This window comes from Babylonia areolata, chromosome 7 (assembly GCF_041734735.1).
Source record: "Babylonia areolata isolate BAREFJ2019XMU chromosome 7, ASM4173473v1, whole genome shotgun sequence".
NCBI lineage: Eukaryota > Metazoa > Mollusca > Gastropoda > Neogastropoda > Buccinidae > Babylonia > Babylonia areolata.
Genome location: NC_134882.1, coordinates 428,202 through 455,204, shown reverse-complemented (window position 1 = coordinate 455,204; position 27,003 = coordinate 428,202). Strand labels below are relative to the sequence as shown.

Below are 27,003 nucleotides of genomic sequence, written 5' to 3'. Positions count from 1 at the left end.
ACAGCATAATCCTGCTGTTCTCATCAGACAGCTCAATCCCTGCTGTTCTCATCAGACAGCACAATCCCTGCTGTTCTCATCAGACAACATAATCCCTGCTGTTCTTATCCCCCTGTGTCCTTCAAGTGGCAACATCCACATTTCTTCCCCTGTCTCCTTTCCATTCAGTTTTGTTCTCAAGACAGAAAAATTTGCAGATTGATTAATTAGATTATAATATATACCTCTTGAATGACGTAAAGAAGCACATGTCGAGTATCATGTGTAGTGTTGATATACCATGATGACAGGCAGACACGTCTTACATCATATATTGCCTAAACATGTGGATACCAGTTGCACACACTTTGCCTTATCTACAATGGTAACATGCTCACAAATGCATGCATCTTCTATGATCTAGAGTGTTAACACATCACCATAAGAGACACACTCCGCTTGTCCACAGTTAACATGGATCATGAACAAAGGGAGACCAGTCCAGTCCTCAAACTGTATCACACTGATAATGCAGCAAACACAAATTGGAGCAGTGTATTATGTGTCCATCAACAACTTACAGATTACACTGAATAATATAATTAACTGAGCAAGTAGTTGAAAATATGTCAGGGAATAGATGTAAAAGGTTTGTGACTCCATTCCCATATGCTTCTGAACAGCAGTTCATTCTCATTATCATCAGATGCTTCATTAAAACTCACACAAACCCCAACCAACAATAGCAATGACAAATTTTACATGATAAGTTCATCAGCAAAAAATTAACCATGGTAAAAACTGAGCAAAATTAGCATTCATAAAACTGCAGACAACAGGCTGGAAAACCCCTCATAAATACAGAAAGATGGACACATAACATTCATAAAACTGCAGACAACAGGCTGGAAAACCCCTCAAATACAGAAAGATGGACACATAACATTCATAAAACTGCAGACAACAGGCTGGAAAACCCCTCAAATACAGAAAGATGGACACAAACACAAAACCAACCTCTTTACATTTACATTTTCTTTAAACTTGGTGCATTTCATCTTCCATGTCAAATCATGGGACATTAAAAGAAAACAATAAGTTGGTCATTTGGAGAAGAAAAAACAATTCTGCAGAAACATCTGCCATCTGTAGTGTTGAGGCTGGCATTAACCATCATCCTAAACTGGAGAGGCAGGAATTATTAGTATTGATACAGTCATCACGATAAGTCTTCACTGAAATATTGCAACTTCCAATATTTCAAGTCCAGCCGAACAATGAGCACAGACAAAATAAAGACAAAGTATTATGTTCACAGAGCTGAAAAAAAAAGGAGAAATAGTGTCAGTCGAAGGTCTCAAGGGAAAAACCCCCCAACAAAATACAACATAAAAAAACATTTCTTAAACATTACATTATTGTTTAGTAAACCAAGTAAATGTATTTATTATATCTCATATAGCACACCAATAACTCAATCATGATATATGCAGATGGACCTCAACAGTTACATCAGACAGCTATATTCAAACAAGAGTAAAGTTTAAGATACAATCTACAAATGGACCTCAACAGTTACATCAGACAGCCATATTCAAACAAGATTAAAGTTTAAGATACAATCTACAAATGGACCTCAACAGTTATATTCAAACAAGAGTAAAGTTTAAGATACAATCTACAGATGGACCTCAACAGTTACATCAGACAGCTATATTCAAACAAGAGTAAAGTTTAAGATACAATCTACAAATGGACAGCAACAGTTACATCAGACAGCTATATTCAAACAAGAGTAAAGTTTAAGATACAATCTACAAATGGACCTCGGCAGTTACATCAGACAGCTTTTTTCAAACAAGAGTAAAGTTTAAGATACAATCTACAGATGGACCTCAACAGTTATATTCAAACAAGATTAAAGTTTAAGATACAATCTACAAATGGACCTCAACAGTTATATTCAAACAAGAGTAAAGTTTAAGATACAATCTACAGATGGACCTCAACAGTTATATTCAAACAAGAGTAAAGTTTAAGATACAATCTACAAATGGACCTCAACAGTTATATTCAAACAAGAGTAAAGTTTAAGATACAATCTACAAATGGACCTCAACAGTTACATCAGACAGCTATATTCAAACAAGAGTAAAGTTTAAGATACAAATGGAAGAAATACAAAGATCCTATTCAAAGCAAACAGGTCAACTACTCATTGAAAATTCAATCATCATTTGCAGAGATTAAAAAAAACAACCACCAAAAAACCGCAGTATTGTCTACTTGCAAGAAATATGATATAATATAATTCCTGCAAGAAGTAAATATATGTTATACATACTTTACAATAAAAAGGCAACTATATTCTTCATGATTTCTCAACCTTTTCTTTTCTTTTTCTTTTTCTTTTCTTTTCTTTTTTTTTAAGTCAACAGCTGGGTGGATGGCTACACAGATTTTCATGGTTACCTGCTTGAGTATCTCTTGGTCGTTGTATTGAAATAAAGCATTTAGATAAGAGAAATGATTGCTACTCATGATATTGTAGAAAACCACACAGCAGATGTGTTAAAATAATTTTGTGGTGCTGAATCTGACATTGAAATCATCTGATTTAATGTTCCAAAACGCTATTGGTTGTAAAGCTTTCACAAATTCATGATTTTAGTCAAAAACTGAGTTTGCATTAAGCAGATATTTCTGACATATGATCAACAATAAATATCTTTATAGATTTATAACACAGTTAAAAGTGAAATATCAAGATGTAAGTATTTGGACATTTATGGTTCAGTCTGCCACATGTACAGGTTCAGTGAAACTGAAGCTGGTTGCTTTCATCTATCGGTTCAGTTAAACTGAAGCTGGTTGCTTTCATCTATCGGTTCAGTGAAACTGAAGCTGGTTGCTTTCATCTATCAATGTTTCAGTCTGCCATATGTACAGGTTCAGTTAAACTGAAGCTGGTTGCTTTCATCTGTCAATGTTTCAGTCTGCCACATGTACAGGTTCAGTTAAACTGAAGCTGGTTGCTTTCATCTGTCAATGTTTCAGTCTGCCACATGTACAGGTTCAGTTAAACTGAAGCTGGTTGCTTTCATCTGTCAATGTTACAGTCTGCCACATGTACAGGTTCAGTTAAACTGAAGCTGGTTGCTTTCATCTGTCAATGTTACAGTCTGCCACATGTACAGGTTCAGTTAAACTGAAGCTGGTTGCTTTCATCTGTCAATGTTACAGTCTGCCACATGTACAGGTTCAGTTAAACTGAAGCTGGTTGCTTTCATCTGTCAGTAAGAGGCATGAACAATGCTGTGTGCTGAACTCAATGCTGACAGACCACACCATTACGTCCCCTAAAAAAAACATTCACACACCAAAACGACAACACCTGTACACGATACAGCCAATAAAAATACCCAAAGACGCCATTATGTTCAGGAAAAGACAAAAATATATATACCCTGGAATACCTGAGTTAGATTACATTTCTATTCATTGCAAATTAAGTACAAACAATGCATACATTAATTATGCATGGTAAGGGGAATAATCTCCAAAACACAGCACGCAAACATTAGAAAACCTTCATGTTTGATCACAGAATGAACATGGCTGATGGCTGTGGGCGGTGACCTTTTACAACATGAAAATAAAAAAGGCCTGTTAAAGATTCAGATTGCATTTCATCAACAAGGTTAACAACTGCAAAAGACACTGCCTGCAATATAATGACAAAATGCTTACAACCATTGTGAAAGATGCCTGCAATATAATGACAAAATGCTTACAACCATTGTGAAAGATGCTATCTGGAGTAAAATGAAAAACCAAATGTTAAGAGCCATAATAAAAGATGCTATCTACAGTAAAATGACAACAAAATGTTCACAGTCAAACCAAACAGTGACCCACAGTGATGATCCTCATTAGTCTTCTACACATCTGAACTGGCGTTGTTTTTGCAGATACACCCCTGTTATGAATCGTAAGCAACCATGTATTTAAGTCCTGAAAGTGAAACACGTTTCAGAAATCCATTTCATTCAATTCAGTCTATGAAATTCTTGTTTTCAAATATCATTATCCAGTTAGTATCCTGAGATTGAAGGGATTCATAACAAACAGGTTCAGACAACCATGTTGCCTGGTGCTGTGTGCATGGAGACAGTGCGGTTAATCAAGTCACTATTCAGTGACGTGCAGAAAATCAGTCACCACTGCTGTAATCCTGTCACTGTTCAGTGACGTGCAGAAAATCAGTCACCACTGCTGTAATCCTGTCACTGTTCAGTGACATGCAGAAAATCAGTCATGCTGTAATCCATTCACTGTTCAGTGACGTGCAGAAAATCAGTCACCACTGCTGTAATCCATTCACTGTTCACTGGTCAGTGTGATCAAGTCTGTTTAAGACAGACACTAGCTGAGTGTGAGTCACTGGTCAGTGTGATCAAGTTGTACAGTGTCATGTCTGTGTTTAAGACAGACACTAGCTGAGTGTGGGTCACTGGTCAGTGTGATCAAGTTGTACAGTGTCATGTCTGTGTTTAAGACAGACACTAGCTGAGTGTGGGTCACTGGTCAGTGTGATCAAGTTGTACAGTGTCATGTCTGTGTTTAAGACAGACACTAGCTGAGTGTGGGTCACTGGTCAGTGTGATCAAGTTGTACAGTGTCATGTCTGTGTTTAAGACAGACACTAGCTGGATGTGGGTCACTGGTCAGTGTGATCAAGTTGTACAGTGTCATGTCTGTGTTTAAGACAGACACTAGCTGGATGTGGGTCACTGGTCAGTGTGATCAAGTTGTACAGTGTCATGTCTGTGTTTAAGACAGACACTAGCTGAGTGTGGGTCACTGGTCAGTGTGATCAAGTTGTACAGTGTCATGTCTGTGTTTAAGACAGACACTAGCTGGATGTGGGTCACTGGTCAGTGTGATCAAGTTGTACAGTGTCATGTCTGTGTTTAAGACAGACACTAGCTGGATGTGGGTCACTGGTCAGTGTGATCAAGTTGTACAGTGTCATGTCTGTGTTTAAGACAGACACTAGCTGGATGTGGGTCACTGGTCAGTGTGATAAAGTTGTACAGTGTCATGTCTGTGTTTAAGACAGACACTAGCTGGATGTGGGTCACTGGTCAGTGTGATCAAGTTGTACAGTGTCATGTCTGTGTTTAAGACAGACACTAGCTGGATGTGGGTCACTGGTCAGTGTGATCAAGTTGTACAGTGTCATGTCTGTGTTTAAGACAGACACTAGCTGGATGTGGGTCACTGGTCAGTGTGATCAAGTTGTACAGTGTCATGTCTGTGTTTAAGACAGACACTAGCTGAGTGTGGGTCACTGGTCAGTGTGATCAAGTTGTACAGTGTCATGTCTGTGTTTAAGACAGACACTAGCTGGATGTGGGTCACTGGTCAGTGTGATCAAGTTGTACAGTGTCATGTCTGTGTTTAAGACAGACACTAGCTGAGTGTGGGTCACTGGTCAGTGTGATCAAGTTGTACAGTGTCATGTCTGTGTTTAAGACAGACACTAGCTGGATGTGGGTCACTGGTCAGTGTGATCAAGTTGTACAGTGTCATGTCTGTGTTTAAGACAGACACTAGCTGAGTGTGGGTCACTGGTCAGTGTGATCAAGTTGTACAGTGTCATGTCTGTGTTTAAGACAGACACTAGCTGAGTGTGGGTCACTGGTCAGTGTGATTAAGTTGTACAGTGTCATGTCTGTGTTTAAGACAGACACTAGCTGAGTGTGGGTCACTGGTCAGTGTGATCAAGTTGTACAGTGTCATGTCTGTGTTTAAGACAGACACTAGCTGAGTGTGGGTCACTGGTCAGTGTGATCAAGTTGTACAGTGTCATGTCTGTGTTTAAGACAGACACTAGCTGGATGTGGGTCACTGGTCAGTGTGATCAAGTTGTACAGTGTCATGTCTGTGTTTAAGACAGACACTAGCTGAGTGTGAGTCACTGGTCAGTGTGATCAAGTTGTACAGTGTCATGTCTGTGTTTAAGACAGACACTAGCTGAGTGTGGGTCACTGGTCAGTGTGATCAAGTTGTACAGTGTCATGTCTGTGTTTAAGACAGACACTAGCTGGATGTGGGTCACTGGTCAGTGTGATAAAGTTGTACAGTGTCATGTCTGTGTTTAAGACAGACACTAGCTGAGTGTGGGTCACTGGTCAGTGTGATAAAGTTGTACAGTGTCATGTCTGTGTTTAAGACAGACACTAGCTGAGTGTGGGTCACTGGTCAGTGTGATCAAGTTGTACAGTGTCATGTCTGTGAGCCAATTCTGAGCAGCAGTTACCATTTCAAACAGTACCAAGACATTTACTTCTTTATTGTGAAAATGATGCCATTCCTCAAAGGCAAGAAATGTAGTGAATCATGAGGAGAAAAATTAGCAGACATGTGGGACAAGATGTATTTTACTGGCAGGAAAATTCAAACGGAGATCAATCATAAATTCAAACACTGTACATTGAAGCAAGATCACAAATATAGTCTTATAAACAATATGAAAAATATCACAGAAAGCTTTTAAAAAACCAGTGAACTGTTTCTCTCCCTGTGTGTGTCTCTTCTCAACAACTGCAACCCAGGTAGGACAAAGCACAAAAGTATAAGAAAATTTAAGTTTTCTTACCAATATTTCACACCCGTCACCTTCAAACGATTATCAATATTTCACACCTGTCACACCCGTGAATGAATATTCACAGTATGGATACAGCTGGAAACGACAAACCCCCATCAACCATATCAGTCCTCCTCTAACTATAGGAATGAATATTCACAGTATGGATACAGCTGGAAACGACAAACCCCCATCAACCATATCAATCCTCCTCTAACTATAGGAATGAATATTTACAGTATGGATACAGCTGGAAACAACAAACCCCCATCAACCATATCAATCCTCCTCTAACTAAAGGAATGAATATTCACAGTATGGATACAGCTGGAAACAACAAACCCCCATCAACCATATCCAACATAAAAATACCCATCAAAACAAACAACACAGGAAAGAAAATGAAAATGAAAATCATGATAAAATGAAATTAATGTCATACCTTTCACCTGTATAACTACACAGCACTGAACTGCTAGCAGTGAACTGCTTACCTTGGCATAACACCTGCACACAGAATCGCTGTCCAACCAACTGAACGTGTATCGTTATTTCCAGCAGGCATTTCCTTTCCACACGTATGCCCTCACTGCAAAGAGCATGCTGCACTCTTGTTGCCATTGTTGTCATTCTTTTTGCGGGCACTTGATGCCGAAGCACCCGCCACGGTGGCTGCTGCTTTGACCACAGATTTCGATCTTTGCAGATCCTTGGAGGGGGATGGGGAGACTGCGGATGCAGAGGAGGTACTGGCATCTGCTGGCTTGTCTGTGGTCTCTGCTTTCTCTGCAGCCTTGGTCTCTGACAGCTGGGAGGTAGGCTTCTTAACAGAGTCTGCAGCCTTGGTCTTGTTGACACTGGCTGTGACGGCGACTGAAAAGAGACAAACAGCGAGACAGTTCAAGACAAACTCAACACTGAATCTGCATTAATAATGTACAGAACATGTTGATTCCTGTGAGGCTCATGGAGCTCTAAAATGTACCTGAGGAGTGCGCAACAGAAAAATTTCAATGTTAGAAGTTGTATCAAGAATTGGGGCAGTGCAAGGACCTGTTGGGGCAGTGCAAGGACCTACTGGGGCGGTGCAAGGACCTACTGGGGCGGTGCAATGACCTACTGGGGCGGTGCAATGACCTATTGGGGTGGTGCAATGACCTACTGGGGCAGTGCAAGGACCTATTGGGGTGGTGCAATGACCTATTGGGGCAGTGCAATGACCTACTGGGGCAGTGCAATGACCTATTGGGGTATTCTTTGCATTTGATTAAAATTGTGCTTGGATGCATGCTTCTTCTTTTTTTTTTCTTTTTTTTTTTTTTTTGCTTCAAGTGTCCCAGTGGCAGCAGTGCTGGAGATACATACAACAGGCTTCAAGTGTCCCAGTGGCAGCAGTGCTGGAGATACATACTACAGGCTTCAAGTGACAGCAGTGCTGGAGATACATACTACAGGCTTCAAGTGACAGCAGTGCTCAAGATACATACTACTGGCTTCAAGTGACAGCAGTGCTGGAGATACATACTACAGGCTTCAAGTGACAGCAGTGCTGGAGATACATACTACTGGCTTCAAGTGACAGCAGTGCTGGAGATACATACTACTGGCTTCAAGTGTCCCAGTGACAACAGTGCTGGAGATACATACTACTGGCTTCAAGTGTCCCAGTGACAACAGTGCTGGAGATACATACTACTGGCTTCAAGTGTCCCAGTGACAGCAGTGCTGGAGATACATACAACAGGCTTCAAGTGACAGCAGTGCTGGAGATACATACAACAGGCTTCAAGTGTCCCAGTGACAGCAGTGCTGGAGATACATACTACAGGCTTCACGTGACAGCAGTGCTGGAGATACATACAACTGGCTTCAAGTGTCCCAGTGACAGCAGTGCTGGAGATACATACAACAGGCTTCAAGTGTCCCAGTGACAACAGTGCTGGAGATACATACAACAGGCTTCAAGTGTCCCAGTGACAGCAGTGCTGGAGATACATACAACTGGCTTCAAGTGTCCCAGTGACAGCAGTGCTGGAGATACATACAACTGGCTTCAAGTGTCCCAGTGACAGCAGTGCTGGAGATACATACTACAGGCTTCAAGTGTCCCAGTGACAGCAGTGCTGGAGATACATACAACTGGCTTCAAGTGTCCCAGTGACAGCAGTGCTGGAGATACATACTACAGGCTTCAAGTGTCCCAGTGACAGCAGTGCTGGAGATACATACTACAGGCTTCAAGTGACAACAGTGCTGGAGATACATACTACAGGCTTCAAGTGTCCCAGTGACAGCAGTGCTGGAGATGCATACAACAGGCTTCAAGTGTCCCAGTGACAACAGTGCTGGAGATACATACAACAGGCTTCAAGTGTCCCAGTGACAGCAGTGCTGGAGATACATACAACAGGCTTCAAGTGTCCCAGTGACAGCAGTGCTGGAGATACATACTACAGGCTTCACGTGACAGCAGTGCTGGAGATACATACAACTGGCTTCAAGTGTCCCAGTGACAGCAGTGCTGGAGATACATACAACAGGCTTCAAGTGTCCCAGTGACAACAGTGCTGGAGATACATACAACAGGCTTCAAGTGTCCCAGTGACAGCAGTGCTGGAGATACATACAACTGGCTTCAAGTGTCCCAGTGACAGCAGTGCTGGAGATACATACTACAGGCTTCAAGTGTCCCAGTGACAGCAGTGCTGGAGATACATACTACAGGCTTCAAGTGACAACAGTGCTGGAGATACATACTACAGGCTTCAAGTGTCCCAGTGGCAGCAGTGCTGGAGATACATACAACAGGCTTCAAGTGTCCCAGTGACAGCAGTGCTGGAGATGCATACAACAGGCTTCAAGTGTCCCAGTGACAACAGTGCTGGAGATACATACAACAGGCTTCAAGTGTCCCAGTGACAGCAGTGCTGGAGATACATACAACTGGCTTCAAGTGTCCCAGTGACAGCAGTGCTGGAGATACATACAACTGGCTTCAAGTGTCCCAGTGACAGCAGTGCTGGAGATACATACTACAGGCTTCAAGTGTCCCAGTGACAGCAGTGCTGGAGATACATACTACAGGCTTCAAGTGTCCCAGTGACAGCAGTGCTGGAGATACAACTACTGGCTTCAAGTGTCCCAGTGACAGCAGTGCTGGAGATACATACAACAGGAACTGGGGGGTGTTGATGCGAGGCACCAGACCAGTGAAGGGAGATGATTCACATTGGACCTGCTGGATGAGGGGTTAGTTAGCAGCAGTGGTGATGACACTCTACTGATAACCTCCATGAAGTAATTTGCGACCAGAATCTATCAATGTATGGTGAATTTCACAAAACTAAAATCTGCCAATGTACCCTGGATCTGATGAAACGAAAATCTCAAAAACAAACACACAAATCCAAAGCAGTCACTTCAGTTATTGTCATGGGCTATAGACTCCCATCTTGGAGTCTTTTCAGCCAGATTAAACCAATGAGTGAGCGAGAAAAGGTGCCTGTGAAAGGAAAAGGCTTATAACACCAGTTTAACACTTTAACTGCTGTTGCCCAAGTGAGAAACGATTAAGGTTACAGGTCGCAGTCATTTATTTGGACTTTTTCCTCTAAGGGACTGCATTACTGTGGTTCTGAAAAATCAATTCCACAACCTAAAAAAGCACACAGAAAGTCTATTTTATATTATTATTATTATTATAATACACTCAAAGTCATTCTTGCGCTTTCAATTCATGCCACACAGATCTTATTTCACCTAGGTTCAGTGGTCAAGGGGTTAACGAAAGAGGGACAAGATGAAAGCGTGGATGCTCAGCGTCTCTCAGAGCTCCAGATAGTGTTGTAATCTGTGACGGCTACGTGTCGTCAAAGTCTCCAACACATGCAACAGACAACCAAGGAAGGACATCTTCTTCGTTCATGGGCTACAACTTCTGTTTGTGTATACACATGAAGGGGGTTCAGGCACTAGCAGGTCTGCACATATGTTGACCTGGGAGATAGGAAAAATCTCCACCCTTTACCCACCAGGTGCCATTATCGAGATTCAAACCCGGGGCCCTCAGATTGAAAGTCCAACTTTAACCACTCAGCTACTGCACTCGTCAGAAGCATCTCTGACTTGTTTTTACTCAGCTTGTGCCTTCAAATCTTTTACAGAATTGGTAGCGGATACAATAAACTTGACAAGTTGGGGCAACAAAGAACAGTAAAGAATGCGATTCCACAAAGTGGACACCAGCACTGTTTGAACAAAACTACCTTTCACACACAGACAAACCTGGACCACACCAAAACAAGTGGGAATGAAATCCAGATATAAATGACACAGCCACAAACATGCACAAAATCCATGGAAAGCAATCCCCATGCACACAGCCACAAACATGCACAAAATCCATGGAAAGCAATCCCCATGCACACAGCCACAAACATGCACAAAACCCATGGAAAGCAATCCCCATGCACACAGACACAAACATGCACAAAATCCATGGAAAGCCACAAACATGCACAAAATCCATGGAAAGCAATCCCCATGCACACAGACACAAACATGCACAAAACCCATGGAAAGCAATCCCCATGCACACAGACACAAACATGCACAAAATCCATGGAAAGCCACAAACATGCACAAAATCCATGGAAAGCAATCCCCATGCACACAGACACAAACATGCACAAAATCCATGGAAAGCAATCCCCATGCACACAGACACAAACATGCACAAAATCCATGGAAAGCAATCCCCATGCACACAGACACAAACATGCACAAAATCCATGGAAAGCAATCCCCATGCACACAGACACAAACATGCACAAAATCCATGGAAAGCAATCCCCATGCACACAGACACAAACATGCACAAAATCCATGGAAAGCAATACCCATGCCACAGAATGCCTGGGGTCTCACTTAGGATCTGGACAATAAATATAAAAAAAACACAGCTCAAAGTATCAACATATAAAAAAAAAAAAAATTAAACATGAACCAATAATTAGTAATAATTAAAAAAAAAAAAAAAAGAGGAAACAAAAATAACCCTTTGCAACATAGAAAAACAAATGTGAACCACTGAATCCCTGAAACCACCCCTTCACCCTGCAAAAATAAACATGAACCTCGGAAAAACTACCCACAACCATTTGCAACAAGAAAGATAACAATAAAAAATATATATACCTCGACCTTTGTGACATAAAAAATACCAAATGCAAACCAATTAAAAAAAACAAAAAACCCACCTCTCATCTCTCATAACACAGAAAAACAAATGTGAACCTCTGAAAAAATCTGCTTCACCCATTGCAACATGTGAACAAAACAACACTTCACCCGTTACATATAAAAACAACACTTCACCTGTTACAACATGTGAAAAAAACACTTCACCCGTTACAACATGTAAAAACAACACTTCAAGCATTACAACATAACACTCACCTGTTACAACATGTAAACAAAACACTTCACCCGTTACATCATGTAAAAACAACACTTCACCGATTGCAACATGTAAACAAAGCAACAGTTCACCCGTTACAACATGTAAAAACAACACTTCACCCGTTACAAAATGTAAAAACACTTTACCCATTGCAACATGTAAACAAAACAACACTTCACCCGTTATAACATGTAAACAAAGCAACAATTCACCCGTTACAACACGTAAAAACAACACTTCAACCGTTATAACATGTAAAAACACTTCACGCATTACAACATGTAAACAAAGCAACATTTCACCCGTTACAACACGTAAAAACAACACTTGTCACGGCTTGTGACGGTTGCTATGCATGTGTTCATGTACAACTCTCATTTCCATCCCTTCTTCCCCTTTCTCTCCCCCCCCCCCTCTCTCTCTCTCTCTCTCCCTTCTCCTTCACCTCCCTCTCTCTCCTTCATGCTTTTACACGTGCATATCTGAGGATGTGTGTGTGTGTCATGTCCCTTCTGAACGTTTTGTGAACTCTGAGCGAGTTCAAAAGTCAATCTGGTGGGGGGAGAAAGATTTCCCTGGGCTTTTGATGCCAAGCTCTGTCAAGAGACGGATCACCGTTCCAGCGTGGGAGCTGTTGGGTGTCGTCTAACAGAAGTAGTGGGGTGTGTTCGTTGTCACCCCCTTCTTTCTGTGTGTGTGTGGGTCTGTGTTTCACCCTTGGCAGCGGTGTGCCCATTTACCTGGTGACAGGTTTTCCTGTTTCCCTCCCTTCCGTGCCACTTTCTTCGACAGGTCTCCGGGACAAGTCTGGAATGGTCCTCGTTCCCCTTCTAACGTGTCACCCCGAAACTCCCTCACTCCCATTCCCTTTCCCACTGTCCCTCTTGCCCGACCAGCTTCAGCCAGCAAACTACCAGCGTGGTCCGTCTTTGGCTGTCAGCATATGTCTGAACTCTGGCAGCGTGTTTGAGCAGAACTGGCGCTGAAGTTGACTGCAAATTGTATTGTGCTGTAGTTAGACAGAGGTTATTTTTTTGTGAGTGTGAGTAATGCTTGGGTTTGTGGCGTTCATTTATTATGTATGTTTGCATGACCACAGTAAAACGAGCTGAACTTTTCTGTCTCCGTGTTTGTGTTGTCGGGACATTAGCTAGTCTGGGAAGGGGCGGGGGGTTCATGGGCAACCCCTTACGGGTTGTGACAACACTTCACCCGTTACAACATGTAAACAAAACAGCACTTCACCCGTTACATCATGTAAAAACAACATTTCACCCGTTACAACATGTAAACACAACACTTAACCCGTTACAACATGTAAACACAACACTTCACCCATTGCAACATGTAAACAAAACAACACTTCATCCGTTACAACATGTAAAAACAACACTTCACCCTTTACAACATGTAAACAAAACATCTCTTCACCCGTTACAACATGTAAAAACAACACTTCACCCTTTACAACATGTAAACAAAACATTTCACCCATTGCAACATGTAAACAAAACATCTCTTCACCCGTTACAACATGTAAAAACAACACTTCACCCTTTACAACATGTAAACACAACACTTCAACATGTAAACAAAACAACACTTCACCCATTGCAACATGTAAACAAAACATCTCTTCACCCGTTACAACATGTAAAAACAACACTTCACCCTTTACAACATGTAAACAAAACACTTCACCCATTACAACATGTAAACAAAACAACACTTGCCACATGTAAAAACAACACTTCAGCTGTTACAACATGTAAAAACAACACCACCTGTTGCAACATGTACAAACAACCACCAACAAATGTGAGCCCTCTCTAACAAGGAAAATTGTGAACTACTGAAACCAAAAGCCAGCCTTCACCCTTGGCAGGCAGAACGACGGAGTGTTTCTTGTGGCTCTTTGCCCTGTGACGGCGGTACACCTCTGAGGTCTCCATCACTTCCTTCAGCCTGACGTCCTCCTCAAAGAGCACGCGACGAACCTCATCCCGTGACGTGGACTCCGTAGACAGCTTGGTGATGCGGGGCCCGTCTTGATGAGCCGTGCACAGCCAGTACGTCTTGCCACTGGGCAGGTGGCATCTGCACACACACATGTGGGGGTGTGGGGGAGGATCTGGTAGGTGAAGGCAGGATGCAGAGTGTGTGTTTGTGTGTGTGTTGTGCTCTGTGTGTGTGAGTGTGTGGTGCAGTGTGGTGTGGTGTGTGTGTGTTTGTGAGTGTGTGCATACTGTTGATGATGATGACATCAAACATACCGGTGATTAGAAACATTTTGTTTGGGTATTGATTTTTACATTGAGAATTATCGTTGGGAAGGGTGGGGGGGGGGGGATGAATGGTGAGTTGGGGGAAATGTGCGTGTGTGTGGCCACTTTCTGTCTCAGTTTATGTTTCAAGGAGGTGTCTAAACATGTTTCAAGGAGGTGTCTCAGCATGTTTCAAGGATGTTTCTCAGTATGTTTCAAGGAGGTGTCTCAGCATGTTTCAAGGTGTCTAAACATGTTTCAAGGAGGTGTCTCCGCGTGTTTCAAGGATGTTTCTCAGTATGTTTCAAGGAGGTGTCTCAGCATGTTTCAAGGTGTCTCAGCATGTTTCAAGGTGTCTAAACATGTTTCAAAGTGTCTCAGTATGTTTCAAGGAGGTGTCTCCGCGTGTTTCAAGGATGTTTCTCAGTATGTTTCAAGGTGGTGTCTCAGTATATTTCAAGGTGTCTAAACATGTTTCAAAGTGTCTCAGTATGTTTCAAGGAGGTGTCTCAGCATGTTTCAAGGATGTTTCTCAGTATATTTCAAGGTGTCTAAACATGTTTCAAAGTGTCTCAGTATGTTTCAAGGATGTTTCTCAGCATGTTTCAAGGAGGTGTCTCAGTATATTTCAAGGTGTCTAAACATGTTTCAAAGTGTCTCAGTATGTTTCAAGGAGGTGTCTCAGCATGTTTCAAGGAGGTGTTTCCGCGTGTTTCAAGGATGTTTCTCAGTATGTTTCAAGGAGGTGTCTCAGTATGTTTCAAGGGAGTGTCTCAGTATGTTTCAAGGAGGTGTCTAAACATGTCAGTGTGTCTGAGACTTAATGATCCTAGTTTTGAGGTAAAAATGGTTGAATGTGATTATTGCTTCATTGGGAACAGTTCCATGTAGGTAGTGTCCATTGGGAACAGTTCCCATGTAGGTAGTGTCCATTGGGAACAGTTCCCATGTAGGTAGTGTCCATTGGGAACAGTTCCCATGTAGGTAGTGTCCATTGGGAACAGTTCCCATGTAGGTAGTGTCCACTGGGAACAGTTCCCATGTAGGTAGTGTCCACTGGGAACAGTTCCCATGTAGGTAGTGTCCATTGGGAACAGTTCCCATGTAGGTAGTGTCCACTGGGAACAGTTCCCATGTAGGCAGTGTCCACTGGGAACAGTTCCCATGTAGGCAGTGTCCATTGGGAACAGTTCCCATGTAGGTAGTGTCCACTGGGAACAGTTCCCATGTAGGTAGTGTCCATTGGGAACAGTTCCCATGTAGGTAGTGTTAGCTAGCACTGATGCAGATGGGGGTTTCCCAGGTCATGGAGGACAAGTGTTGTGAAATATCTCAGTGTATCAGTCATTATTGGGCCACACACAGCTTTGTGGAGAAGTTGCTTGATCAACAGAAGGTAACAACAGCTGATGATCTGAACAATCGTCCTGCTTACAGTGTGTGCCATGAGTGGGTGTGCCAGGTGGGAGGGGTGCATTAAGTTGTTGAACCAAGCAGACAAGCATGCATACATGTGAGTATTCGTGCATGTGTGTTTTTGTGCATGTTTTCGTGTGTGAATGCATGCATATGTGTCTAGAATGTGTGTGTCTCTTCAAGATTAAGTTTCCTTTCTCACATTGTACCATCGTTTGTGGCATGGTATTTTATTTTCTGGGCTATCTTGCCACTCAGACACACACACACACACACACACACACATGTATAACACACTTGAATTTGAAAAGACTGAACTGAAGCACAAACATACCAACACACACACACACACACACCTGCACATCTGCTGCAGGAAGCCATCAGCGTCTCTGTTTTCTGCTAGCTGCATGCGGATTGTGCTGAACGCTTCAATGAAGTTGGGGTTCTCCACTGCATTCTGGACAACAATTGGTAAATCATCATCACCATCATCAGTTGTATAATATCATCATCATCATCATCATCAGTTCTATATCATCATCATCATCACCATCACTTCTATAATATCATCATCATCATCATCATCATCAGTTCTATAATATCATCATCATCATCATCATCAGTTCTATAATATCATCATCATCGTCTCTACTCCGCTACAATCACATCATCATCTTTACTTTCCCAAACATTCTCATCATCTGCACTCTGCTACCATAACATCACCATCTCTACTCTGCTACCGTAACATCGCCATCTCTACTCTGCTGCAATAACATCGCCATCTCCACTCTGCTGCAATAACATCACCATCTCCACTGATGGTATAACATCACCATCTCTACTATGCTGCAATAACATCACCATCTCCACTTTGCTGCAATAACATCGCCATCTCTACTCTGCTGCAATAACATTGCCATCTCTACTCTGCTGCAATAACATCATTGTCATCATTATCTCTACTCCACTGCAATGACATCATCATCTCTATTCTGCTACAATAACATCATCATTCTCTCTACTCTACAACAATAACATCATCATTCTCTCTACTTTACAACAATAACATCATCATTCTCTCTACTCTACTACAATAACATCAAAATCTCAATTCTGCTGCAATAACATTGTCATCTCCACTTTGCTACACTAACATCATCATCTCTACTTTGCTACAATAACATCATCATCATCATCAGTCTTGTGAAAACATTACATTAATTGTACAAAAGAAGTATTTTTCACTTAGTGGAGTCAGATTTTCTTCATACTTAACAGGCACAAAAGAACGTTTTCTACAACACCTATGTACAGTGACAAGACAATATGAATGAATAATATAAATGAATAATCTCCAGCCGATGCCATAGGAGGGGAAGCAAGCAAACCCTACTTTGGCGCACACACACATAACTCAAAACAAATGCAGCAACAACAAAGCAGGCACAGAAAACACAGCGGCTACACACAAAGTTTAGTAAAACAAGTACAGATGCTAACCTCTTCAATCCATTCCCGATACTTCTTGCCCCGCTTCCCCACAAAGCAGCTGAGGTGTACCGCTGACTGCTGCAGAATGGCGTAAAGTCTGGCAAGGTAGGCGGAGCATCGCCTGACCAGAGGTTTGAACTCTTCGTCCAGTTTCACAGAGAATGTTTGTGGACACAAGTGCCAGCCCTGAAATTGAGCAGAATGTGTTTGCTGAAGTAAAAAATCCCCGATATACAGGACTTATGTGTTTGTTATATATTCAAAGTATTGAAACTGCTCAATACAAAAAAACACACAAAACAGCAACAACAAAACATTAAAAAATCAAGTGTGAAGAGAAACAGAAAGATGTACACACAAAAAATTAAAACAAGCTGTTCCCTTTCTTCCTTCCAACTGAAAGTGATACAGTGATGGGTCTGAAACGAGCTGTTCCCTTTCTTCCTTCCAACTGAAAGTGATACAGTGATGGGTCTGAAACGAGCTGTTCCCTTTCTTCCTTCCAACTGAAAGTGATACAGTGATGGGTCTGAAACGAGCTGTACCCTTTCTTCCAACTGAAAGTGATACAGTGATGGGTCTGAAACAAGCTGTTCCCTTTCTTTCTTCCATCTGAAAGTGATACAGTGATGGGTCTGAAACAAGCTGTACCCTTTCTTCCTTCCAACTGAAAGTGATACAGTGATGGGTCTGAAACAAGCTGTTCCCTTTCTTCCTTCCAATGGAAAGTGATACAGTGATGGGTCTGAAACAAGCTGTACCCTTTCTTCCAACTGAAAGTGATACAGTGATGGGTCTGAAACAAGCTGTACCCTTTCTTCCAACTGAAAGTGATACAGTGATGGGTCTGAAACAAGCTGTACCCTTTCTTCCAACTGAAAGTGATACAGTGATGGGTCTGAAACAAGCTGTACCCTTTCTTCCTTTCAACTGAAAGTGATACAGTGATGGGTCTGAAACAAGCTGTACCCTTTCTTCCTTTCAACTGAAAGTGATACAGTGATGGGTCTGAAACAAGCTGTACCCTTTCTTCCTTTCAACTGAAAGTGATACAGTGATGGTTCTGAAACAAGCTGTTCCCTTTCTTCCTTCCAACTGAAAGTGATACAGTGATGGGTCTGAAACAAGCTGTACCCTTTCTTCCAACTGAAAGTGATACAGTGATGGGTCTGAAACAAGCTGTAACCTTTCTTCCTTCCAATGGAAAGTGATACAGTGATGGGTCTGAAACAAGCTGTACCCTTTCTTCCTTCCAATGGAAAGTGATACAGTGATGGGTCTGAAACAAGCTGTACCCTTTCTTCCTTCCAACTGAAAGTGATACAGTGATGGGTCTGAAACAAGCTGTACCCTTTCTTCCTTCCAACTGAAAGTGATACAGTGATGGGTCTGAAACAAGCTGTACCCTTTCTTCCAACTGAAAGTGATACAGTGATGGGTCTGAAAGTGATTACAGTGATGGGTCTGAAAATGTAACAGTGGTGGGTCTCTAAATGTAACAGTGATGGGTCTCCAAATGTAACAGTGATGGGTCTGAAAATGTAACAGTGGTGGGTCTCCAAACATAACAGTGGTGGGTCGGGTCTCCAAATGTAACAGTGGTGGGTCTCCAAATGTAACAGTGATGGGTCTCCAAATGTAACAGTGGTGGGTCTCCAAACGTAACAGTGGTGGGTCTCCAAATGTAACAGTGGTGGGTCTCCAAATGTAAGATGGTGGGTCTCCAAATGTAACAGTGGTGGGTCTCCATGTAACAGTGGTGGGTCTCCAAATGTAAGATGGTGGGTCTCCAAATGTAAGTGATGGGTCTCCAAATGTAACAGTGGTGGGTCTCCAAATGTAACAGTGGTGGGTCTCCAAATGTAACAGTGATGGGTCTCCAAATGTAACAGTGGTGGGTCTCCAAATGTAATCCTCATGAAAGGGTGGTTGGTTACTTTTCCTGAATGAAAACATTTCAATCTGAAAAAAAATCTTTCAAAACGTTATTTGTTTACAGACTTTTACAAATTTGTGAGCTCAAATGCACAAACTCTTGCACATGTAATAAAAAAAAAAATTGTCATGTACCCACATACAGATATATGCATACAAGCTCTCTTAAGCATATATACATACACATACACAGATATACAAACACATGTATATATGCATACACATCTCACCTCTTCATTTTCGCACAGCAGTTTTAGACAAAAGTTCTCAGCTTCCCAGTTCTCTTCATCATCCAGTATATTCACAGGCTGAAAAAAACACACACACACACATGCGAGTTCACACACACATACATATATGCATCCACAAACATGTACACAAATATACACTTTTGATGACTTCAAAAACATCACAAGACATAACTCTTCCAGTGTGTGCAGAAGCTGTGATAATAAACAGGAATCCTATCAACTGACAATTCACAGCAACCTAAGAACAGAAGCTGTGACAATAAACAGGGTTCCTATCAACTGACAATTCACAGCAACCTAAGAACAGAAGCTGTGATAATAAACAGGGTTCCTATCAACACAATTCACAGCAACCTAAGAACAGAAGCTGTGACAATAAACAGGGTTCCTATCAACACAATTCACAGCAACCTAAGAACAGAAGCTGTGACAATAAACAGGGTTCCTATCAACACAATTCACAGCAACCTAAGAACAGAAGCTGTGACAATAAACAGGGTTCCTATCAACACAATTCACAGCAACCTAAGAACAGAAGCTGTGACAATAAACAGGAAGCCAGTCAACACAATTCACAGCAACGTTAGAATGCTAAAAAAAAAAAAAAAAAAAAAAAATTATTTGAAAGGTTTCTTTTTCTTTCATAAACTTCACTTACTTTAATTATCACCTGTTTGTTTGAAAATATCTTAAAGAAAAAAAAAAGAACAACTTTTTATTCAAAATATGTACTGATAATATTCAAAGTGATACAGTTACCAGTGAAAAACAAAACAAAACAATAACAAGAACAAAAACCCAATCAAGCAAGTGAAGAAACTAACAAATAATCTCCACAAACAGTCCCCTGTCATAACATGTCATTCTGAAATGATAGCCAAATATCCAATTTTCATAACTAAGATGCGCAGGAGATTATTACCCACATACCATCCTGTCTGGAGTGTGTTTGGAAATTTCTGTCTCAATCAGTGTGTCAATCAGTCTCTATCAGTGTGTCAATCAGCAGTATGTCAATCAGTCTCTATCAGTGTGTCAATCAGCAGTGTGTCAATCAGTCTCTATCAGTGTGTCAATCAGCAGTATGTCAATCAGTCTCTATCAGTGTGTCAATCAGCAGTATGTCATTCAGTCTCTATCAGTGTGTCAATCAGCAGTATGTCATTCAGTCTCTATCAGTGTGTCAATCAGTCTCTATCAGTGTGTCAATCAGCAGTATGTCAATCAGTCTCTATCAGTGTGTCAATCAGCAGTATGTCATTCAGTCTCTATCAGTGTGTCAATCAGCAGTGTATCAATCAGTCTCTATCAGTGTGTCAATCAGCAGTGTATCAATCAGTCTCTATCAGTGTGTCAATCAGTCTCTGTCAGTGTGTCAATCAGCAGTATGTCAATCAGTCTCTATCAGTGTGTCAATCAGCAGTGTGTCAATCAGTCTCTATCAGTGTGTCAATCAGCAGTATGTCAATCAGTCTCTATCAGTGTGTCAATCAGCAGTATGTCATTCAGTCTCTATCAGTGTGTCAATCAGCAGTATGTCATTCAGTCTCTATCAGTGTGTCAATCAGCAGTATGTCAATCAGTCTCTATCAGTGTGTCAATCAGCAGTATGTCATTCAGTCTCTATCAGTGTGTCAATCAGTCTCTATCAGTGTGTCAATCAGCAGTATGTCAATCAGTCTCTATCAGTGTGTCAATCAGCAGTATGTCAATCAGTCTCTATCAGTGTGTCAATCAGCAGTATGTCAATCAGTCTCTATCAGTGTGTCAATCAGTCTCTATCAGTGTGTCAATCAGCAGTGTGTCATTCAGTCTCTATCAGTGTGTCAATCAGTCTCTATCAGTGTGTCAATCAGCAGTATGTCATTCAGTCTCTATCAGTGTGTCAATCAGTCTCTATCAGTCTGTCAATCAGCAGTGTGTCAATCAGTCTCTATCAGTGTGTCAATCAGCAGTGTGTCAATCAGTCTCTATCAGTCTGTCAATCAGTCTCTATCAGTCTGTCAATCAGCAGTGTGTCAATCAGTCTCTATCAGTGTGTCAATCAGCAGTGTATCAATCAGTCTCTATCAGTGTGTCAATCAGTCTCTGTCAGTGTGTCAATCAGCAGTATGTCAATCAGTCTCTATCAGTGTGTCAATCAGCAGTGTGTCAATCAGTCTCTATCAGTGTGTCAATCAGCAGTATGTCATTCAGTCTGTATCAGTGTGTCAATCAGTCTCTATCAGTGTGTCAATCAGCAATGTGTCAATCAGTCTCTATCAGTGTGTCAATCAGTCTCTATCAGTGTGTCAATCAGTCTCTATCAGTGTGTCAATCAGCAGTGTATCAATCAGTCTCTATCAGTGTGTCAATCAGCAATCAATCAGTCTCTATCAGTCTTTCGATCAGTCAGTGTGTCAATCAGTCTCTATCAGTGTGTCAATCAGTCAGTGTGTCAATCAGTCTCTATCAGTGTCAATCAGTCTCTATCAGTGTGTCAATCTCAGTTCCAGGAGGAAGGTGGCGGAGTGGTTAAGCCAGCACAGTGTCTGTGAGGGTCTGGGTTCCATTCCCACTCTCACCCTTTCTCCCAGGTTTGACTGAAAAATCAAACTGAGCATCTTGTCACTGGATAAGGTGATAAACCCAGAACCCATGTGCAGCACACACTTAGCGCACTCAAAAAGAACCCACGGCAACAAAACAGTTGTCCCCTGGCAACATACTTCAGAAGAAATCCACTCATATAGGTACATAAATATCTATGCATGCACTCAAAGCTTACTGAGTTATGCTGCTGGCCAGGCATCTGCCAAGCAGATGTGGTGTTGTGTACATGGATCTGTCCAAATGTCTGACAGCAGCATGACCCAAGATGTGTGGTGTTGTGTACATGGATCTGTCCAAATGTCTGACAGCAGCATGACCCAAGCATGTGTGGTGTTGTGTACATGGATCTGTCCAAATGTCTGACAGCAGCATGACCCAAGCATGTGTGGTGTTGTGTACATGGATCTGTCCATATGCAGTGACACATCTTTGAGAAACTGAAAGTGAAAACTAGTGCCTAGTGGAGTCTATCACTGTGCCTGGTGGAGTCTATCACACCCACCTCCATTCGGTCGCGAGTGCGTGTGGAGGTTTTGGGTCGAAGTCCTGGGCGACCACTGGTCTTGGGTCGGGCAGGTTCCTCTGCACCCTCACCTGTCATCACTGACATCGTCTGACGGGAAGTGTGACTGACCAACGCTGCGGAAACAGAGCAAGAGGATTTGGGCAACCATGACACACACTCTCCCCTTCTGTATCATTCCATTCCATGTCTCCCCTTCTGTATCATTCCATTCCATGACACACACTCTCCCCTTCTCTATCATTCCATTCCATGACACACACTCTCCCCTTCTGTATCATTCCATTCCATGACACACACACTCTCCCCTTCTCTATCATTCCATTCCATGACACACACTCTCCCCTTCTGTATCATTTCATTCCATGACACACACACTCTCCCCTTCTGTATCATTCCATTCCATGTCTCCCCTTCTGTATCATTCCATTCCATGACACACACTCTCCCCTTCTCTATCATTTCATTCCATGACACACACTCTCCCCTTCTGTATCATTTCATTCCATGACACACACTCTCCCCTTCTCTATCATTTCATTCCATGACACACACACTCTCCCCTTCTGTATCATTTCATTCCATGACACACACTCTCCCCTTCTGTATCATTCCATTCCATGACACACACTCTCCCCTTCTGTATCATTCCATTCCATGACACACACTCTCCCCTTCTGTATCATTTCATTCCATGACACACTCTCCCCTTCTGTATCATTCCATTCCATGACACACACTCTCCCCTTCTGTATCATTCCATTCCATGACACACACTCTCCCCTTCTCTATCATTTCATTCCATGACACACACACTCTCCCCTTCTGTATCATTCCATTCCATGACACACACTCTCCCCTTCCCTATCATTTCATTCCATGACACACACACTCTCCCCTTCTCTATCATTTCATTCCATGACACACACACTCTCCCCTTCTCTATCATTTCATTCCATGACACACACACTCTCCCCTTCTGTATCATTCCATTCCATGACACACACACTCTCCCCTTCTGTATCATTTCATTCCATGACACACACACTCTCCCCTTCTGTATCATTCCATTCCATGACACACACACTCTCCCCTTCTGTATCATTCCATTCCATGACACACACTCTCCCCTTCTGTATCATTTCATTCCATGACACACACTCTCCCCTTCTGTATCATTTCATTCCATGACACACACACTCTCCCCTTCTGTATCATTCCATTCCATGACACACACACTCTCCCCTTCTGTATCATTCCATTCCATGACACACACTCTCCCCTTCTGTATCATTCCATTCCATGACACACACACTCTCCCCTTCTGTATCATTCCATTCCATGACACACACTCTCCCCTACTGTATCATTCCATTCCATGACACACACTCTCCCCTTCTGTATCATTCCATTCCATGACACACACACTCTCCCCTTCTGTATCATTTCATTCCATGACACACACACTCTCCCCTTCTGTATCATTCCATTCCATGACACACACTCTCCCCTTGTGTATCATTCCATTCTATGCACTACATCATCATGCTGTTTGGTCGTCACCATGTTTTGTTTGCCTTTCTGTTGTTGTTGTTGTTGCTGTCCCATCACCTGGACTGTGCCTTTATTCCTTCACTGCTAATTCTACATCCCACATACATGGCCACACCTATATCTTCTGTTGGAGTCCCATCACCTGCACTGTTTCAGTGATGTTATTCCTTCACTGCTAATTCTACACACCCCATACATGGCCACACCTATATCTTCTGTTGCTGTCCCAGTATGGCCAGTGCTCAGGGAACTAATGATGTCAGGTGACCAGGATGCTGCTGTTTCATTCTTTCTTTCCTTTCCCATGTGCCCCCATGTTTTTTTTGGGGGGGTTTTGGGTGTTTTTTTTCTGGAATAAAATTTGACCTTGACCTGTCTATTGAGGGCAAATTTGATATTTCACTAAACTATATATCTGAACAATATCAGTGGCTTGGCTTGCATGCACACATCAGGTTGGGCAGAGCATGAGAGAAGTCCTGCAGTGCTGTCAAAAGGAGGGACAGTCAATGTGTTTGATAGTCATGTCCAATTCTCACTGAGGACAGCAGATAAGGCAAATGTTGCCCTGACTACCTGGGCAAGAATCTAATGATAGTGGAGACTGCCCTGCCCAAGTTACAACCCCACTCTCTTGGCCAAGAAGTTTTTAGGAGAGTAGGCGTTGGGATGGTGCGCAACAGCCAACTAGCTGCCAAGGCTGCAGCACTAGGAGCCAGTGAAATCCTACCTCCTAGCTTGAGAGTCAGTCCTTCATAAAGACTGGCCAGTGCAATCCTACCTCCTAGCTTGAGAGTCAGTCCTTCATAAAGACTGGCCAGTGCAATCCTACCTCCTAGCTTGAGAGTCAGTCCTTCATAAAGACTGGCCAGTGCAATCCTGCCTCCTAGCTTGAGAGTCAGTCCTTCATAAAGACTCAATTTGTAAATGAATTCCCACTGCAGTGGATAAGCCATTGATAATACAGCTCTCAGTCTGCAGTTGGCTTTGGTACAGACGTCACCAGTGTTGATTCCTCACACAAGGAAGGCCAAACTGTCAATTTTTTCATAATCAATGTGGTTACAAAAGGCAAGTTACCCATTTCATTATTTCTATGTAAATAAAAAAAAAATGCTGATTTCCCATCTTATAACTTCCATGAAATAACATATTTTTCTCAAGTTTGCCAGCTTTTTCCACAAGATACAGAATAGTATCATACTCAGAAAAAAAAATTCCTCCACCTCCTCCTGAACCTCCCAAACAAGCTGTCATCTTTCTTCTTCAGATACAAATCAGTATAATCAGAGTTACCTTACCTTCTCTTCTCACTGATTTACAGTCCATTTAGAACGAGGTGATTCAGACATGTATGCATTCCTTCATTTCAGCACACACACACACACACACGTTCATCAAGTTGTGAAGAGTGGGTGGGAGGCAGGCTGGGGTAAGGAATGGAAAACAATCCAAAAGAAAGCTCACTGTACAGTGAAGTGGTAGGGTGTTGACTTGAGAAGCCTTCAGTCATATTACAAATGAAAAAACATAAAGAGGAGGAATTTGTTGTGTGTCCCACCATGCATACTGCATTGCTTATTATTTAGGTATCATGTGTGATGCGGATGATGAGTGTGATGCTGTACATGGAAATCTTTGGGTGTGTCAGAACATGCTTCAGTGTTTGGTTGTGTGTTTGTGTAGGGTTATAAATGTCAGGGTGTGTCTGTACACGCTTCAGTGTTTGGTTGTGTGTTTGTGTAGGGTTATAAATGTCAGTGTGTGTCTGTACACGCTTCAGTGTTTGGTTGTGTGTTTGTGTAGGGTTATAAATGTCAGTGTGTGTCTGTACACGCTTCAGTGTTTGGTTGTGTGTTTGTGTACGGTTATAAATGTTAGGTTTTATTTTCATTTTAGTTTTTCAAATGCTTTTTTGTTTGTTTGTTTGTTTGCTTTAACAATGAACAGTGTAACTGAGTATGCTTTAAACGGAAAGGTGCTATATAAATTGGATTACCATTATTATCATTATTATTATCATTATCATACAAACTGGATTATGATTATTATTACTGCTGACTGTAGACACAAAAAAGATAATAATTTATGTATTACATTTCATCACACATACTGGTGATTGCAATAATTATCCATTACACTTCATCACACATACTGGTGATTGCAATAATGATCCATTACACTTCATCACACATACTGGTGATTGCAATAATTATCTATTACATTTTATCACACATACTGGTGATTGCAATAATGATCCATTACATTTTATCAGACATACTGGTGATTGCAATAATGATCCATTACATTTTATCACACATACTGGTGACTGCAATAATGATCCATTACATTTTATCAGACATACTGGTGATTGCAATAATTATCCATTACATTTTATCACAACCACTGGTGATTGCAATAATGATCCATTACATTTTATCACACATACTGGTGGTTGCAATAATTATATATTACATTTTATCACACATACTGGTGGTTGCAATAATTATGTATTACATTTCATCACACATACTGGTGATTGCAATAATTATCCATTATATTTTATCACACATACTGGTGATTGCAATAATTATGTATTACATTTCATCACACATACTGGTGATTGCAATAATTATCCATTATATTTTATCACACATACTGGTGATTGCAATAATTATGTATTACATTTCATCACACATACTGGTGATTGCAATAATTATCCATTATATTTTATCATACATACTGGTGATTGCAATAGTTATGTATTACATTTCATCACACATACTGGTGATTGAGGACAACAACAACAAGAAAGAAAAGATAATATGTCCCCTGTTACAGAACAGTAACGTAGCTTAGTAGCTATGTTACGTCAGCTG

General features: G+C 41.6%; 2 protein-coding genes across 8 annotated transcripts in view; one reads left to right on the top strand and one right to left on the bottom strand.

Moving 5' to 3' along the window:
- LOC143283638 (tRNA-cytidine(32) 2-sulfurtransferase-like) overlaps nt 1-8,157 on the top strand; it is a 30,437-nt gene extending 22,280 nt beyond the window's left edge. The window contains exon 7 of the mRNA XM_076589824.1: nt 7,967-8,157. Within this exon, the coding sequence (XP_076445939.1) occupies nt 7,967-8,137 (171 nt within the window). The 3' untranslated portion in view covers nt 8,138-8,157. The remainder of the gene's footprint in view (nt 1-7,966) is intronic.
- The window catches only part of LOC143283637 (uncharacterized), a 393,825-nt gene continuing 367,020 nt past the window's right edge, over nt 199-27,003 (bottom strand). For 4 of the 7 annotated variants that reach the window (XM_076589820.1, XM_076589819.1, XM_076589821.1 and 1 more), the window contains 6 exons: nt 22,550-22,686; nt 19,435-19,512; nt 17,279-17,455; nt 16,132-16,232; nt 13,972-14,192; nt 199-7,507 (listed from right to left, as the gene is read on the bottom strand). In XM_076589820.1, coding sequence (XP_076445935.1) covers nt 7,221-7,507; nt 13,972-14,192; nt 16,132-16,232; nt 17,279-17,455; nt 19,435-19,512; nt 22,550-22,686 — 1,001 coding nt within the window. In that variant the 3' untranslated portion in view covers nt 199-7,220. The remainder of the gene's footprint in view (nt 7,508-13,971; nt 14,193-16,131; nt 16,233-17,278; nt 17,456-19,434; nt 19,513-22,549; nt 22,687-27,003) is intronic. The other 3 variants (XR_013055424.1, XR_013055425.1, XR_013055423.1) reach the window with 3 other exon arrangements.